Here is a 16,773-nt window from a genome sequence, read left to right as displayed (position 1 = left end):
TGCCGTCCATCCTTGCACGAATGAATAAATGTAAGCGGTTTAGTTGTTTGTTTTCACTTTCTTTCATTATAAAACAGCTGTTCAACATAATTGAATCTTGGTTGACTCAAGAGCTAAAGTAATCTAAAATTTAGTCAATAAACTTTAGACCCTTGTTAAATCCAAACAGACTTTTGTATGTACGTTTCCGAAAAGTTTTGTAGGCTGTGCGAATCTTTTTGATACGCACAGGGTAAGGGTTTTCAGGATGGTATATCAACTTAATGTAGCTGGTAATTGTCATGAACCAGCAAGTATTACTCAACGATTAGACACTGAGTAGCACACAATGGGGTCAACTAGTAGAGAAACAACTTTTGATCCACTTTGAAATTTGGCTTTAGTCCCGGTATTTTTCGTGTCTGGGACTAGAGAAACATTTAGTCCCGGTTGTTAGTTTCAACCGGGACTAAAGGTCCCTGCCTAACGGCTACTACGACAGGCTTTTGCTGCAGGGGACCTTTAGTCCCGGTTGGAGCTACCAACCGGGACTAAAGGTTAACTTTTACTCCCGGTTGGTCCCTCTAACCGGGAGTAAAAGTCTACTCCTGGTTGGAGGCTCCGTCCGGGCCTAGAAAGGGACCTTTTATCCCGGTTGCTGTCTCCAACCAGGACTAAAGGTCCCCTGCTATATACTCCATCTTCCTCCCCGAGCTAAGCTACTTCGAGCTCAGTGTTCTTCCTTCATATCGCCGGCCTCTCTTCTTCCTCATCGCCGGTAATCACAAGATTTCTTTGATTCCTCCATCGATTCTTCGGTTCTAAAAGTTACCAACTTTATACTCTCATATTTCATCAGTAGCATATCTCATTTTGTGGACTAGATATATGTGGTTTTTATGGTGGATTTTTTTTATTTGTAAGTCATTTAAGCTCAAAATCATTTTAAAATTTGCATATTTGGATGAAGGAAGGTTAAAGTAGTTATTTAAAACTAGTATTCAGCTTTCATTTCTAGCATGCATAGCACACTTTATGGTTCAGAGATATAGAAAATTTTAGAGTTTTTTTAATTTTATTTGTTTATAAAATGAGAAATTTATATTATATTAAAAATGAGTATAGAGAGTAGATGACAACTGTTTCCGGGTCCTCGGCCTCTCATCGGGTTCCAAAGCGACTAAGGCCGGACCTTCTTCTCATTGCATGCGGCAAGTGTGAGGAGAAGATTGTGATGGAGTACCGGGTAAGGAAGGAGTGTCCCAACAAGGGCCGTATCTTGTACAAGTGTTCGGATCGCAATGTGAGTTATTTTGTCATATTTAATGATTATGGTTAATTTATACTTATTTTTATGATGATTATGATTAAAGTTCTAATTTTTTGTTTTAATTTCAGGGGGATGGCACTGGATGTTCAGGCTGGTACTGGGAGGAAGATTATGTTGAACACGTACAAAACTCCCTTGTACAGGCGGCTACATCGGCTGATGATGCAGTGATCCTACGAAAGAAGCCCATAGATGTTTAACAAACACATGATCTGTCTATTTTAGTTGGGATTGGTCGCGAAATCCTTATGCTGCTGAAGTGCATTTTAGCTTTAGTTTTTTAGTGGTAGTTGGGATTGTCTACATTGTAGCGAGACTTTCATAAATTAATACCTTGTGTGGTGGCATGAATGTCGTATAATTAACTAATTATGTTCTAGGTTTTAATATGATATGTATGTCATATAATGCTGATCGCTGCTCCCAAGAGTTCATTGAGGGCGTGCATTCTTTCTTACGTGTGGCCGAGGCAAACAAACACGATGGTTTCATGTGCTGCCCATGTGCCATATGTAAGAATTTAAAGGAATATGCTAGCTCAAGGAGTCTTCATTCACACTTGTTGAAGTCGGGTTTCATGCCAAACTATATTTGTTGGACGAAGCACGGAGAAATCGGGGTTGTAATGGAAGAAGGTGAAGGAGAAGAATGGGACGATAACGACATTATTGCTGAATATGGTGCCTTTAATGATACTACAATGGGGGAAGCTGAAGAAGAGGTAGGGGCAGAAGATGAGCCCGCTGATGATCTTGGTCAGGCCATTCGTGACGCACAAAGAGAATACGAAAGTGAAAAAGAGAAGATCAAGATCGAGCACATGCTAGAGGATCACAAGAAATTGCTATACCCAACTTATGATGCGGGGTAGAAAAAGTTGGGTACCACACTAGAATTGCTGCAATGGAAGGCAAAAAATGATGTATCTGACAAGGGATTTGGGGAGTTACTGAAAATCCAAAAGAAGATGCTTTCGAAGGATAACGAATTGCCCACCACTACGCACGAAGCAAAACAGTTAGTCTGCCCTTTGGGATTAGAAATCCAGAAAATACATGCATGTCCTAATAACTGTATCCTGTATAGTGGCGAGGAGTATGAGAAGTTAAATGCATGCTCGGTATGTTATGCATCGCGGTATAAGATCAGACGAGATGACCCTGGTGATGTTGAGGGCAAACGTCCCGCGAAGAAAATCCCTGCCAAGATTATGTGGTATGCTCCTATAATACCACGCTTGAAACATCTATTCAGAAACAAAGACCATGCAAAGTTGTTGTGATGGCACAAAGAAGACCGTAAGGTAGACAATATATTGAGACACCCTGTTGATGGGTCCTAGTGGAGAGCAGTCGATAGAGAATTCTTGGAGTTTGCAAATAACGCAAGAAACTTAAGGTTTCCTTTAAGTACGGATGGTATGAATCCTTTTGGGGAGTAGAGCAGTAGTCATAGCACTTGGCCTCCTACTCTATGTATATATAACCTTCCTCCCTGGTTATGTATGAAGCGTACGTTTATTATGATGCCAGTGCTCATCCAAGGTCCAAGGCAACCTGACAACGACATCGATGTGTACCTGAGGCCACTAGTTAAAGAACTTCTACTTTTGTGGAATAGACCAGGTGTACGTGTGTGGGATGAGCACAAACAGGAGCACTTTGACTTGCGAGCATTGTTATTCGTAACAATCAATGATTAGCCTGCTCTAAGTAATCTTTTAGGACGATCAAACAAGGGATATAATGCATGCATGCACTGTTTCGATGACATTAAAGGTATATTCTTGATAAAATGTCAAAAGATTGTTTACCTTAGCCATCGTTGATTTCTTCCTACGAATCACCCCATAAAAAAGAAAGGCAAGCATTTTAAAGGTAAGGCAGACCACCAGACCAAGCCGGGTAACCGAACTGGTGAGGATGTACTCAATATGGTCAAGGATGTGAAAGTAGTATTTGGAAAGGCACATGGCAGCGAACCTGTTCCGAATGACACCGACGATCACACACCCATGTGGAAGAAGAAGTCCATATTTTGGGAGCTACCTTATTGGCAAGTCCTAGAGGTCCGTAGCGCGATCGACGTGATGCACTTGATGAAGAATCTTTGTGTGAACCTGCTAGGCTTCATGGGTCTGTATGAGAAGCCAAAGGACATACTTGAAGCACGACAGGACCTGCGGTGTTTGAAAGAACGAGACAACCTGCATCCAAAGAAGACAGATGATGAACGCCATTACTTAAGTCCTGCCAGCTACACTCTTAGCAAAGAAGAGAAGGAAAGCATGTTTGAATGCCTAGCAAGCATCAAGGTACCATCTGGATTCTCCTCGAATATAAAGAGTATAATAAATATGCTAGAGAAGATATTCATAAAATTAAAGTCCCATGACTGCCACGTGCTCATAACGCAATTGCTTCTAGTTGCATTAAGAGGAATTCTACCTCCAAATGTACGTCTAGCCACCGTGAAGCTATGTGCATTCCTCAATACAATTTCTTAGAAGGCAATCGATCCAATGGGTCTAGCTAAACTATAGAATGATGTGGTTCAATGTCTTGTTAGCTTTGAGTTGGTGTTTCCTCCTTCCTTCTTTAATATCATGACACACCTCCTAGTTCACCTGGTCAAGGAGATTAGCATTCTTGGTCCTGTGTTCCTACACAACATGTTCTCCTTTGAGAGGTTTATGGGAGTTCTAATGAAATATGTTCACAACCGTGCTCGACCAGAAGGAAGCATCGCCATGGCTATGGAACAGAGGAGGACATTGAGTTTTATGTTGACTTTATTCCCGACCTTGACCCGATTGGTGTTCCTGAATCGCGACACGAGGGGAGACTAAGTGAAAAGGGGACACCAGGGAAGAAACCATATATTGGTATGTAGGACAATTATTTTAATAAAGCACACTACATAGTTCTACAAAACTCCTCCTTAGTGGATCCGTATATCGAGACACATAAAGAGTTGCTCTGATCCGAGTTTCCAGGGAAGTCTGAAGCTTGGATTACGTGTCAGCACATGAAAACTTTCAGCAACTGGTTACGAAAAGAATGTTAGGGTGATGAGAGTATTGATGAGCAACTGTATTTGTTGGCTAGGGAGCCATCGTTGCATATCCTCACATACAAAGGGTATGATATAAATGGGAATACATTTTACACAGTAACCCAAGATAAAAGGAGCACCAACCAAAACAGTGGTGTCCGTATAGATGCCACTGACCCTAATGGAAATAAGCAAACATATTATGGCCGCATAGAGGAGATATGGGAACTAAACTATGCACCTACTTTTAAGGTACTTTTGTTCAAGTGCCAATGGGTAAAGGCGACTGGAGGTGGGGTAGCACTCGACGACCAGTATGGAATGACAACCGTGGACCTCAACAATATTGGGTATAAAGACGAACCATTCGTCCTTGCCAAGGATGTGAATCAGGTGTTCTATGTCAAGGACATGTCTACAAAACCGAAGAGAGAAAAAAACAACAACGACCCAATCAATGAGCCAAAGCGTCACATAGTTCTTTTAGGGAAAAGAAACATCGTCGGAATTGAAGACAAGTCAGACATCAGAAGGTTATGAAAAGGATGACGGAATTCCACCCTTCACAGTGAACAAAGACCCAAGCATCTAGCTAAATGATGAGGACACTCCATGGTTACGGCGCGATCATAACCAAGGAATATACGTTAAGAAGAAGTTCACTACTGTGCCCGCTTGATATATATAGTGATGTTTAATAGTGTGTATTAGAGGTATTATGCTATAATTGTGAATTCAGAGATGTTTATTAGATGTTTTCTTTTTTCTATGTTCAGATTAAATTTACGTTTGATGGTGGGATTTCCATGTCGCTTTTGGACAACGAGTGATGAAAAAATGAAAAGATTTACGTTAAAATGGTGTGAAAACAAATTTCCAATCGAAAACAAAAGTTTTAATGATTGAAATTAAACACTACATTTTTACATTAACAAAATAGTAATTATTAATGACATTATGTTTCAATATTTATAAGAAAAAACAAAAAACTTTAGGTCACACAATTTTCCTGTGTGCAATAAAGCAAAAGTAAATCCATATTTTTTAAAAATAATTTTATGCCTTGTATTTAATTTACTGTGCAATTAATAAGGCTTTAACATTTTATAGAAAGAAATATATAAAAAAACAAATAGAGCTTGAAACGGGTGGAAAGTGAAACTGCAGCCCAACTTTAATCTCGGGTAGATCTACCACCCGGGACTAAAAGTGGGCTACATTTTTTGCGGCCTGCCAAAATACACCTTTAGTCTCGGCTGGTATTACCAGCCGGGACTAAAGGTCTTTTCGTCCCGGGCGTTTATAGGAGCTGGGACTAAAGGCCCCTCCCCTATATAAGGCGATCGTTTCTTCTTCCTCCTCACTCTTCGTCTTCGTCGTCCATCGCCACTACCGCCGCCGCTGCCGCCGCTCGCGTCACCGTCGCCCGTGGCCACCTCATCGTCCTTGACCTCGCCGCCGCTGGACCCAGCGCCGATCTTCTCCTTCCCAACCTCCGACGCACTCTTCGACTGCACGTGGTTTGAGTCCCACGACTCCCTCTATGCCACCGCCTCCGGGGACTGCTCTGTGCGCCTCTTCGACGCCGCGCGGCTCTCGCCGCCGCAGAACCCCGTGCGCCTCCTCCGCGAGCATGCGCGGGAGGTGCACGGCCTTGACAGGAACCCCAACGCCGGCCGCCCTGAGCGTGACCAACGCCGCCGGCCCCAACGTACTATGTATTGATATATATAAATTTGTTATATATATAAATTTGTTATATATATATATATTAGAGAGTTATAAATTTATATTGTTATATATATATATAAATTTGTTATATATATATTAGAGAGTTATAAATTTATATTGTTATATAGCTAAATTTGTTATACATATATATTAGAGTTATAAATTTATATTGTTATATATATAAATTTGTTATACATACATATTAGAGAGTTATAAATTTGTATTGTTATATATATATTTGTTATACATATTAGAGAGTTTTAAATTTATATTGTTATATATATCACTTGCCAATAAATATTTCTAGAAAATAAGAAATCAAAGTTATGCTTTGGAGACTTGAATTTTGAGTGTAGTTATTTAATTAATTTTAAGCACATGACTCGATCCATTTTATAGATATATGGTATTTATTTTTTATAGATATATCTAGTGGTGTAAATGCTAGATGGCCGCCCTGAGAGACAACATGGATGAAGAAATGATGGATATTATCAACACCGACACTCAATTTACCGATGGTGACCAGCAGGATGTAGATGACGAGAGTCAATACCTGGCTCTTGAAAATAAGCAAGGAAATATTGTGCAAGAAAATACTAGCGGGGTATATATATTTATATATATATTTGAATATTATATATATATTTGAATATCTATCATTTATTATGTGTACACATGATATTTATTTATTCTTTTTCTATACGTAGCCCTCTGGATCGACGACCACAACGGCGAAAAACAAAAATATTCAAGGCCCGAAAAAGCCATTGGAGGGGTGCTACATAATATCGTAATTCAATATAAAGACAGGCGAACCACTTGGTCCACATGCAAGGAAATTCGTGCAACACTGTGGGTACCTTGTAAGGGACAGACTTCCGATCAGTGCCCGTGAATGGAAGCAAAAGTTCAATGAGCCTCATGTTAGTTTTGTCTCTGATCTTGATAAGAATTTAATTTGGGATGATATCCTTCAATATTTCACGTTGCAAGCGGATGATTATGATGATATCAACGATGATGAATTAAAGGAGCTAGTATGAAAGTGGGCTATGAAGAAGATGGCCACACAATTTCAGACTTGAAACAAATCCCTATACACGAAATACGTCAAGAAGAACCTAACGCCCAATTTCAATACTAGGGGCCCGCTCGCGAAGTTGAGGCCCTACTAAAATGATTTTGTACAGTACAAGACATCGGAAGATGATGAGAAACGGGTGAGAAGGAACCAAGAGAATGCCCGACAGAAGGTATACCACCATGGTATGGGATCAGGTGGCTACGCGACTGCCATTCCCAAGTGGGAAAAATGGAAACGAACATTTTTGCCAAGGGTATTACACCAGAATCACTCAATTGGCCCAAACGCGTGAAGAATTGGTTTTCGCTCATGGGGAAAGACTGGACCTAGAGACAAGGAAGCTGGTTCATAACCCAAAACTCAAAAAAGCAACACAAAGATTTTTTTTATGCTCTACAAGCTAAAGCTATTGGTGCATTCAGGCCTAATAAAGAGAAGGATGAACTGACGTATGCCATCGGAACTGCTGAACACAGTGGTTGAACGAGAGGTTTAGGACAGAACATTTCTTGGGAGCATGGTTTTCCTAATGATAGAGATATCTACAGACGCCGGTAGAGAAGGAAGGATGAAGAAGCAGCGCGGATCAGCAGGTTGGAGGAATATATTCGTGAGTCACGGGAGGCGTTGCTTCAAGCATAGGAGCACGAAAAAGACATGCAAGCTAGAATGCAGGAGGAAATCATAAAGCAAGTGCAAATAGCAATGAGTGCCCAAAGGCAGGCATCAGATCCAGGAATCAACATTAATATTAGCCCCCCTGATCAGTTGAAAAGCAGTTGCGCTTCCACAGAGTTGCCAAATCAAGATGACGCAATGCTACGTTTCTCCGTGGATGACATCACTGCACCGTTTACATCATGTGAGCTACATATTCCAAAAGGGAATGCCACAATCATAGTGGCTCTCAGTGTTTTTTCTCCTTTAGATCCTACCAAGACACCAAGAATCTATGGGGCAATAATATCACATGGATATGCTAGCGTCTAAGTGGATAGATTTAACAAAGGTTTTAGTGATCTGGCTCTTGACGTTCCAGGAGGTGATGGGGAGAAGACTCTAGGAGAAGCAGAGAAGACATTCATACTATGGCGCAAGCGCAACATCATTATTCCCGGGGTCTCTAGTCCACCGCCGCTTCCTCAACTGCCAGACAATAGGTGCGGACAAAAGTGAACAAAACAAAATTTTCACTAATTTTCTATTGACATGCATGATTAATAATAATAATTTCTTATAGCTAATTATTCTTTTTCGTACTCAGACAGCAGGGCCTCCGCCAACCTAAGTCCAATTATTCAATCTCTAGATCATCATAGTGCTCTAGGCAATGATTATGCAACGCCGTCACCGCCGCCACCTCCAAGGAGGTCTTCAACGGCTTTCCCGCCTCCCTTAATGACCAAGAAGCAGCCAGCTCCTAAGAGGTCCGCCCCGCAAACGAAGCCGTTGGCCCACCAGCCAGCAAAGAAGAAAGCCTCCTCTAATCCAGTTATTCTCCAAAAACTATCTTACAAGAAAAATGAAAAGGAATTAAATCCTGCAGTACAAAAAGATATGAACAGTTTCTTTGAAAAAGTAAGAAAGCAACAAGAAGCGAGGGAGAACCCAGAGAAACCGTACTTCTACCTACCTTCAGATCTTCTAAGAAAGAAGGTGGACCAGAAAAAGCGAGAATCTCAAAAGACCTTACCAAAATTGGACTACGACCGCTCTCTCACCAAGTCATTTGAGGCGGCACAGAAAAAGACTAAAGCAAGGAAATGTGTTGCACAACTCGGACAACAATCGCAACAATCAGTCTCCCCTCTTATCATTCGTAATGAATATGGTTCAAACTTAGACTTGCTGGACGTCGATTTTAAGGTCCTATTTTGGTTTTACGAGGATACTGTTTTGGACCTTGCCCAAGTGCTCGCTAAAGGACCATCTGCTCCGAAAGTGGATCCTTGGAAGAAATTTAAACATGGAAAGAGTCTATACAACCCTGAGGCCTTAGGTGAACTGGGTACGCAAATGTACCTGCTAAACAAGTGGTACATGGCGGCGTGTGAACGTGAGAGATCTTTGTTTCTGTCAGAGTTAGAAACCAACATTACTTCCGTGACGATGACGTTATATATGTTGAGTTTTCATAATTACACCAACTATGCCACCTGGACTCTCTCGACAAAAGTCTCATTAGCTGCTATTGCCTGTAAGTGTGATTATTTTCTACTATTAAAGTGTATATATATAAAGCTACATGTATATATAAATTATATATTCTCACACTATATTTTTATGTATGCAGATATGAGATGACAGAACTCAGAAAGAGAAAGGATAATGATGTTGGTTTCGTTGATCCAAATGTCTTATTCAAACACCCTAATCCCCACCTGAATGGAAAGCTGAATTCGAGAAAAATCTCATGAGGTTTTTAGTAAACCAACAAAACAAGAACATACTCTTCCCCTACAACTTCAAGTGAGTATTAAATAATTAATATCGATCATATGGACATTTGTTCAATTATTTGCTTACTAGCTAAGCTATCTCCCATATATATATATATATATATATATAGAGAGAGAGAGAGAGAGAAAGTCTAGTTAATATCGATCATATTTGTGTATAAAAACATATGCAGCAATCATTGAATATTGATGGTCATCGATATGGCCAATAGTCGGTTGAGAATCTTAGACTCGTTAAAAAAAGAGCAAACAGAGTACCAAGACATGATAGATATTATCCAAGGATAATTTGGTCTCTCTAGCAACTATATATACCCTGATCTCTTAACTGTAACAATTATTAAAGGTCAAATTAATTTTTTAGTTTATTGGGCGCAGCGTTTGGAAAAGTTTCATTGAGAAAGACCATATGAAATACGCACACAAAGTAAGTACTAGCTACATATATATATATATATATATATATATATATATATATATATATATATATATATATATATATATATATATATATATATATATATATATAATTCAATTAACACCATTCATGCTTTCAATTCACCAGATCTTTTTTCTCGTAAAAGTGGGTTCTGAGGCAAGAACAGGGGACCAACTACTGCGGATACTATGTTTGCGAGTTCATCATGGCGTACTAAAAAAGAACTCCTAAAGAGATCCTCAAAGTACGTTATATAAATATATTCTTATATTCACAATTTCTTTTATTGCTCGTATATATAAGTAATCACGTGACCAACACATATATATATATATATTAATACTTTTCCTTTAACTTTTATTGAAGACTCTATGGTTGAAGGAAAAAGTCATACGACGTGACCAACTGAAAGCAATTTAAGGGACCATAGCAGGATTTCTTAATGACCAGGTCTTAAACCCCGCCGGCGAGTTCTACAATGACATGAACGAAATATGGAAGCCAAACCAGATGGAGTAAATTTGTTATCCCAAGGTTATGATAGAATTTACAATGCAAGCTTTATTTGTAATATATATATACAAATTATATGTACATAAAATAACATACAATATATATATATGCATGTAATATATACGTTAGTTTTATACTTTAGTTTGTACAAAATGTTCGAACATTATAAGCGTGTAGAATACGTATATTATTAGCAGCGTAGAATACGTATTCAAAAACCTATTCGAAAACCAAAACGAATCATCAATTGAAAATAGAAACAAAAAAACATTTAGCCCCGGTTGGTAACACCAACCGGGACTAAAGGGCCGGCCCACGTGGCTAGGCCGGGAGGCCTGTTTAGCCCCGGTTGGTATTTACCAACTGGGTTTTTTAGTCTCGGGCGAGAAATCGGAACTAAAGGAAGGGCCCTTTAATCCCGGATTCGTACTCCCGGTTGGAAATCCGGGACTAAAGGTGTTTCCCAACCAGGAGTACAGCTGAAAGCTTCTAGATAAAGGAAATGCATACACATGAAGTATACAGAACAAGGAAAAGGAGAAAGGGATAGATCGAGCGTACGCTCGCCTCGAGCTCTTGCCGCCGCCGCCGCTTAGTTTAGATTCCCTGGTCATCCGACACCCTCCGCGTTGATACTCACATTCCTTCTGTAAAACAAGTTGCTATTAGTTCTATGGGCCAACCGGCCAAATCAATCCGAGTGCATACTCCATCACGTGTTGAACGGCCCAGAGGACAACCCATGAGCAGGTCCATGACAGTGATATTGAAAGTTAAAAAAAACTACATTTATCGAAGAAAAATTCTGCCACCGTGCCACAAGCATAGCATTTGGGGTCAATTAACAAGACAGTTTAAGTGGTCGGTCGATAGATTCGCGGTCGGTTACTTGGTTTCTCCTTATGCAGGTTAGCTGAATAATCTCTCTCTAGCTAGGATAGATCTTGTAATAATTTTTTTAGGATAATCGGAGGGGACAAGCACTCCCCACAAACTTGATTAATTGCATTGGGGCAACAAAAGCTTGTTGCTCAGTTACATATGACATAGTACATTGGAGGAGGGGCAGGACAGTTTTTTGTAGGACTTAATTCATAAGGAAACTACATTACACCAGTGGGCAGCTACACCCCGATCAGCAATAGGCAAGCAAAACTTCCATAGGTTTCACGGCGTCTTTGCATGCTCCCCGAAGACGATTGCACGAGGGCGCCATATTGTTGAAGACCACATTGTTCCTATGTTTCCATAACATCCAGCATATCAGGTGAATGAAACTTGCTGAGTGAGCGGTGGGGAATCCGGTCGGCCGAGTGATGTTCCAGAGCGAGGTCACCTGGACGTTTTCTGTCTCAAAGCCCATCCGGTTCCACTGATTTTTGGAGAAGCGGCACCTGAGGATTATGGTCTTCCGTCTCAGAATCTAATCCACAGATAACGAGGCATGTATCAGCATCAAGGATATGTAGCAGGAGCAACTATATGTAGCTAAAGATGAGCTGATCCTAGACTAGCTAGTTGTCGACAAGAGGAGAAGAATATAATGAGAAAAACGTGGAGGGACCATTAATAATTCACTATAATTGTCAAGTTTCTGTCGGTGTCTGCTGCGCGTACTGAAGCTGCTGACTGCCTGACTAGCTATTTGGTTGCCGGGGAGGAGAACATGGATGCACGTTTCTGTAGCGTTGCTATCTTTTTCTTTTCTTGTTTTCTACTGGCTGCAGGGGCCACCTCGTGTGCCTCGTGCGTATATAATGGATGCATTATTGGTGAGCAGCTACGATTTCTTGGCACCATCAACAACATTATCTTTTTCTTTTCTGTTTAATTATATCTGCCAAGCTTTAGACCAATAATCCTGATGAAGAACACACACACGTACACATCTGCCCCTGTTGGTTGCAGCAGCTCTATAAATACCTCACCGGTGCATACTCGCTTAACCAGTAGCTGAGTAGCAGAAGAAGCGCAATAAGTAAGCCACGCTTGCCCGTGAGTTAGCCTTTCTATACCTTACGCTTTTGGCCTTTTGCAATACTAATATAGTGGCTACCAGTAGTTTGCTAATTTCCTTTTAATTCACAGGGCAGAGCATCATTATATATTATCGTCATCAATTGATTTGCAGTTTCAATTCGCGACCGACAACCGATGAGCTCCACGGCGACGGCGGCACCGGAGTGCGGCGGCCCCAAGACGTCGTGGCCGGAGGTGGTCGGGCTCAGCGTGGAGGAAGCCAAGAAGGTGATCCTCAAGGACAAGCCCGATGCCGACATCATCGTGCTGCCCACCGGCTCGCCTGTGACCATGGATTACCGCCCCAACCGCGTCCGCATCTTCGTCGACACCGTCGCCCAGACGCCCCATGTCGGCTGATAAGCTCGCTGCTGCTGCTGCTGCATGCCCAGCTTCCTTCGCTCCTCGCTCCAGAACTTGAATAAAATATGACGAATAACGCGGACATGCCATGTATGCATGTCTGTGCATCTGCCGAATAATGGATGTATACGTGTTTCTCTTTCCTACTATATACATTATCACTAAATAGTGTCATCGTTCTTGCATACATAAATAAATGTATCAGAATGTCGTTCATCCTTGCACGAATGAATATATGAACGCTAAATCCAACCGTCGTCCGAGTGATTTCTGGGCGTCCAACACTCGATTTTTTGAGCCGTCCGATCCCTCTGTCATTTAATCTGCCGCATCTGTTTCTTTCTTGTTTTTCATCTCTGGCCTAGCAGTGAACGTACAACAGCAGTACGAGCCTTTCACGGGTACCGAGGCATGCAGCTACGCTTCTTCTAGGGACTCAGCGGAGCCGCTGTGGCTTATCGTAAACGATCGTAAATTTTCGATCAGAACAGTATTTTTCTTTCACACAAACCAGTCAGCAGTACTTCTTTACAAACCAACAACAATACGAACCAGCCAACCGAACGTGCTGCCTCTTCCCATATGTTTCGTGTGCAGCAGACCAAGTAGCTGGCTCTAGGCCGTAGGCATGGCAGCACAGCACAGCATGCGACTGCTGGCCCCGCGTTGCATACAAATATAGCACTCGTTAGCCCCTATCATGTTCGTGTGTATACGTGCAGTTTTATTTCTATAGTATGAGCAGATTACGCTTTAATGAATCATATTTTACTGCTTCTATTTACGTGTAAGTTCTATGTTTAATTAGTGTAAATTGATTATTCGTTAATGAGAATGATCAGAATTACACGAACAGTTATCTGATCATTTTTTAGCTTTTTTTTGTATGTTTGATTTGGTTCTCCTTTGAAATCTTCCAATTCGGCTTCTATAGAAATAATCTGGTTAATTTTCTGTATTTTTTATTTGTTGTTTGTATGTTTTATTTGTTTTTTTAATTTCTTCCAATTTGCACTTCATCGTAACTATCTGGTATTCTTTTTTGTTATTTTATAATTTAATTTTTGCATTTACTTGATATATTTTATTTGCAATCTTTAGATCTGGATCGAGTGGTTGTAGAAATCGAGTGTTTGATGGGATCCGACACTCGATTATTGTTGTTCGTTGGAATCGCGTGTTTTGGGGAGACTTGACACGCGGGTGACAGACGTCCTTCGAACACCCGACGGTCTAGTAGAAAGACCTATATGAAAGAGGGATCAGTTGTTTGTTTTGAATTTCTTTCATTAAAAGCAGCGGGAGATTTCCATCTAGAGTTCAAATGATACTGTAAAAACCATGCTCTATCTTGATTCTGTCGACTCATTTTTATGTTTATTTTCTCTATTTATTATAATTAGTCGATATTGATCAATCAAACTAAATAAAAGATTAAGTGACACGAACTGCTGTCGCTAGCATATACTCTCGTTATCTATTATCCTTTTATTTTTGTATATAAATCTTTTTCGTACTTTTGCGGGTGTTTGTGGAGTTATATATATATGAGTCATGTCATCCACATTTTGACAGCAGCTCTCCATGCTTTCTACACTTACATAGTCATAGATAGAATCAAGTGATACACTTATGTTCATACTAAAGGGCTTGTTTAGTATAGCTTAATTATAAACGGTATATAGCAAATATAAGTTGAAACTAGAAGCCAAACGACACATCTTTTGTAGCTTTTTTTTTGCCACGCTTCTCTCGTCATAGGCCCTATTTCTACTAAAAACATAGAAATTGGGTCATATACTAGCTTACTATTTTGGTTGTGCTTTTTCTCCATTCGTGTAGCTTATCAAGAAAACGTTTATCAGCATAGTTATTCCAAATTGGATCAAGTATCACGTGGTTACAACATTACATGACACTTGTGTTGTCTCAAAGTCAGCTAAACTTTTTCATAGTTTGGGTCATTGATGTAGGCTAATTATAATAGAGACTTCATATAAATCCAAAAAAATATCTATATAAGCATTTTATATAAATCCAAAAAATATGAGCACCCATACGATATGGGTGAGCATGTTCCAAGAAACCAGTAGCGTGAAGTAATTACTTATTGTGTCAATTTTTTATTACTTCTTTTTTTGGTTTGAGAGCAATTGAATAGTCAAAACAGATAGTTATTTAAGCCAGTCTCGACGGAGAGATCCATTTCGTTGTTTCCAAGACTGTCATGTCATATAGAATAAAATGAAACTTGGATGAAATTTTCACTCTCAATGGAAAGTTTCATTCTATAGTTTCATATACATTTAATTCTATGACTCATAGAGAGTTGGTAACTGTGCCAAGAGAGTTTCATCCCATGAAACCCAATTCTTTTCTCTCTTCATTGAAACGTTGTCATGTCATCAAAAGTGCATATGTGGCACGCTATTAAATGCAAATGAAACTCTAGTGAAACTCCCACTGAGACTGTCCTTATAACTAGTTTACCTTCGTAAGTTTCAATGGCATCAAACTTTTCTGATGTCTCAAATAGCCAAAACTTTGCCACAAAATGTATAGCTCCAAACTTTGAACACAATCGATCATCTATGGAAGAAAAGGATAAACAACAAAGAATTATTGAAGCTACATATATACAGTGACCCCTATATATTGTTATTATTATCTGCGGCGCGCGATATCCATAGAGATATATTTGTTGTTTAGATCGGTTGGATGATGATGATGATTATTATTATCCTCCTGTTTGCATGTCCAACACGTTAGCTAATAACAAGCCAACAGCTGTGCAGCATCCGGTGCGGTGTCCTCACGCACCGGGGCCTCGGCCATCTCACGACCTGGTGGAGTGGTGGCCCTGTGCCTTGACTGCCTCGACGACTCCAGCGGCCCTGCGCCCCACGCGTTGCATGAGGAGGTATTTTGGGGAGGATGCGAGCGGCAAGGATGAGATGAGACAAAGACGCCAGGGTACGACGAGGGATGAGAAGCGACCAGGATTCAAGGAAGGGAGACGTACGTCAGACGCGGCGCCGCAGGCCGCCATGGACATGGACGGCAGGGCTCGCTCGGTGTGTCGTGCGCGGTGGTGGTGTTAGCGGTGCGGACGAGACAGGTTGAGGTAGAGGGGGCCGGCCGGTGTGGTGCTAGCTTTTACTCCTAGTGCTACTTGTTTAGTTTCTAAAAAGTTTTTTAAAAAGTGCTACAGTAGTTATCACATCGAATCTTACGATACATGTATGAAGCATTAAATGTAGATGAAAAAAAACTAATTACACAGTTTGGTTGAAAATTACGAGACAAACGTTTTGAGCCTAATTAGTCTATGATTGAACACTGATGGCTAAATAAAAACAAAATGTTACGGTAGCCAAATTTCTAAAATTCACGAACAACACAGCATTATGCGGCTTTACTACTAGTGGCAGATGAGATGACAGGTCTCCGGGCTCCGGTCCGCTCCTTAAGATCGCCATATGCCTATGGCTGTGTCTTTGTTTCTTAGACTGACAATTTATGCGGGTGATAAGTCGGCCCATGATTTATCGTTAGAGAAAAACGCTGAATGATACCGATAAAATGAGCTGAAAACCTCAAACGAGCATTGCTGCTGCTGACAAGTGAGTCTTGTTGACTGTGAGGGTCAGGATGGTGCAGCGCGGTGCCTCTCGTCCGTCTCATGGGTCATGCCTTCCGTTCCGTCCCGTCCTGCCGGGCGCTGTGTGCGTCTCTCTCTCCGGTCCTTGTCCGGCCTTTACTTCGCCTCCGCAACCGCATACAGCCATGGGTCCATGAC

General features: G+C 40.8%; 1 protein-coding gene across 4 annotated transcripts; it reads left to right on the top strand.

Moving 5' to 3' along the window:
- The first annotated feature begins 12,515 nt into the window (after positions 1-12,515).
- LOC136513755 (subtilisin-chymotrypsin inhibitor-2B-like) lies at positions 12,516-13,208 on the top strand. 4 transcript variants are annotated; one of them, XM_066507723.1, is made up of 2 exons: positions 12,516-12,570; positions 12,724-13,208. In XM_066507723.1, exon 2 carries the CDS (start codon positions 12,747-12,749, stop codon positions 12,969-12,971), a length of 225 nt encoding a protein of 74 aa, XP_066363820.1. In that variant the 5' UTR covers positions 12,516-12,570; positions 12,724-12,746; the 3' UTR covers positions 12,972-13,208. The 4 variants fall into 4 exon arrangements, with proteins under 4 accessions (XP_066363820.1, XP_066363817.1, XP_066363819.1 ...); XM_066507720.1 differs by having other exon boundaries at positions 12,552-12,587; positions 12,724-13,207; XM_066507722.1 differs by having other exon boundaries at positions 12,557-12,570; positions 12,681-13,207.
- Positions 13,209-16,773: the final 3,565 nt, after the last annotated feature.

This window comes from Miscanthus floridulus, chromosome 16 (genome assembly GCF_019320115.1).
Source record: "Miscanthus floridulus cultivar M001 chromosome 16, ASM1932011v1, whole genome shotgun sequence".
In the NCBI taxonomy this organism is placed as follows: Eukaryota; Viridiplantae; Streptophyta; class Magnoliopsida; order Poales; family Poaceae; genus Miscanthus; species Miscanthus floridulus.
This window is presented reverse-complemented; position numbering and strand designations above follow the sequence as displayed.

Bases quoted from the DNA above. Each gene is read 5' to 3' on its own strand.
- LOC136513755 (XM_066507723.1), top strand. From the start codon at position 12,747: ATGAGCTCCACGGCGACGGCGGCACCGGAGTGCGGCGGCCCCAAGACG.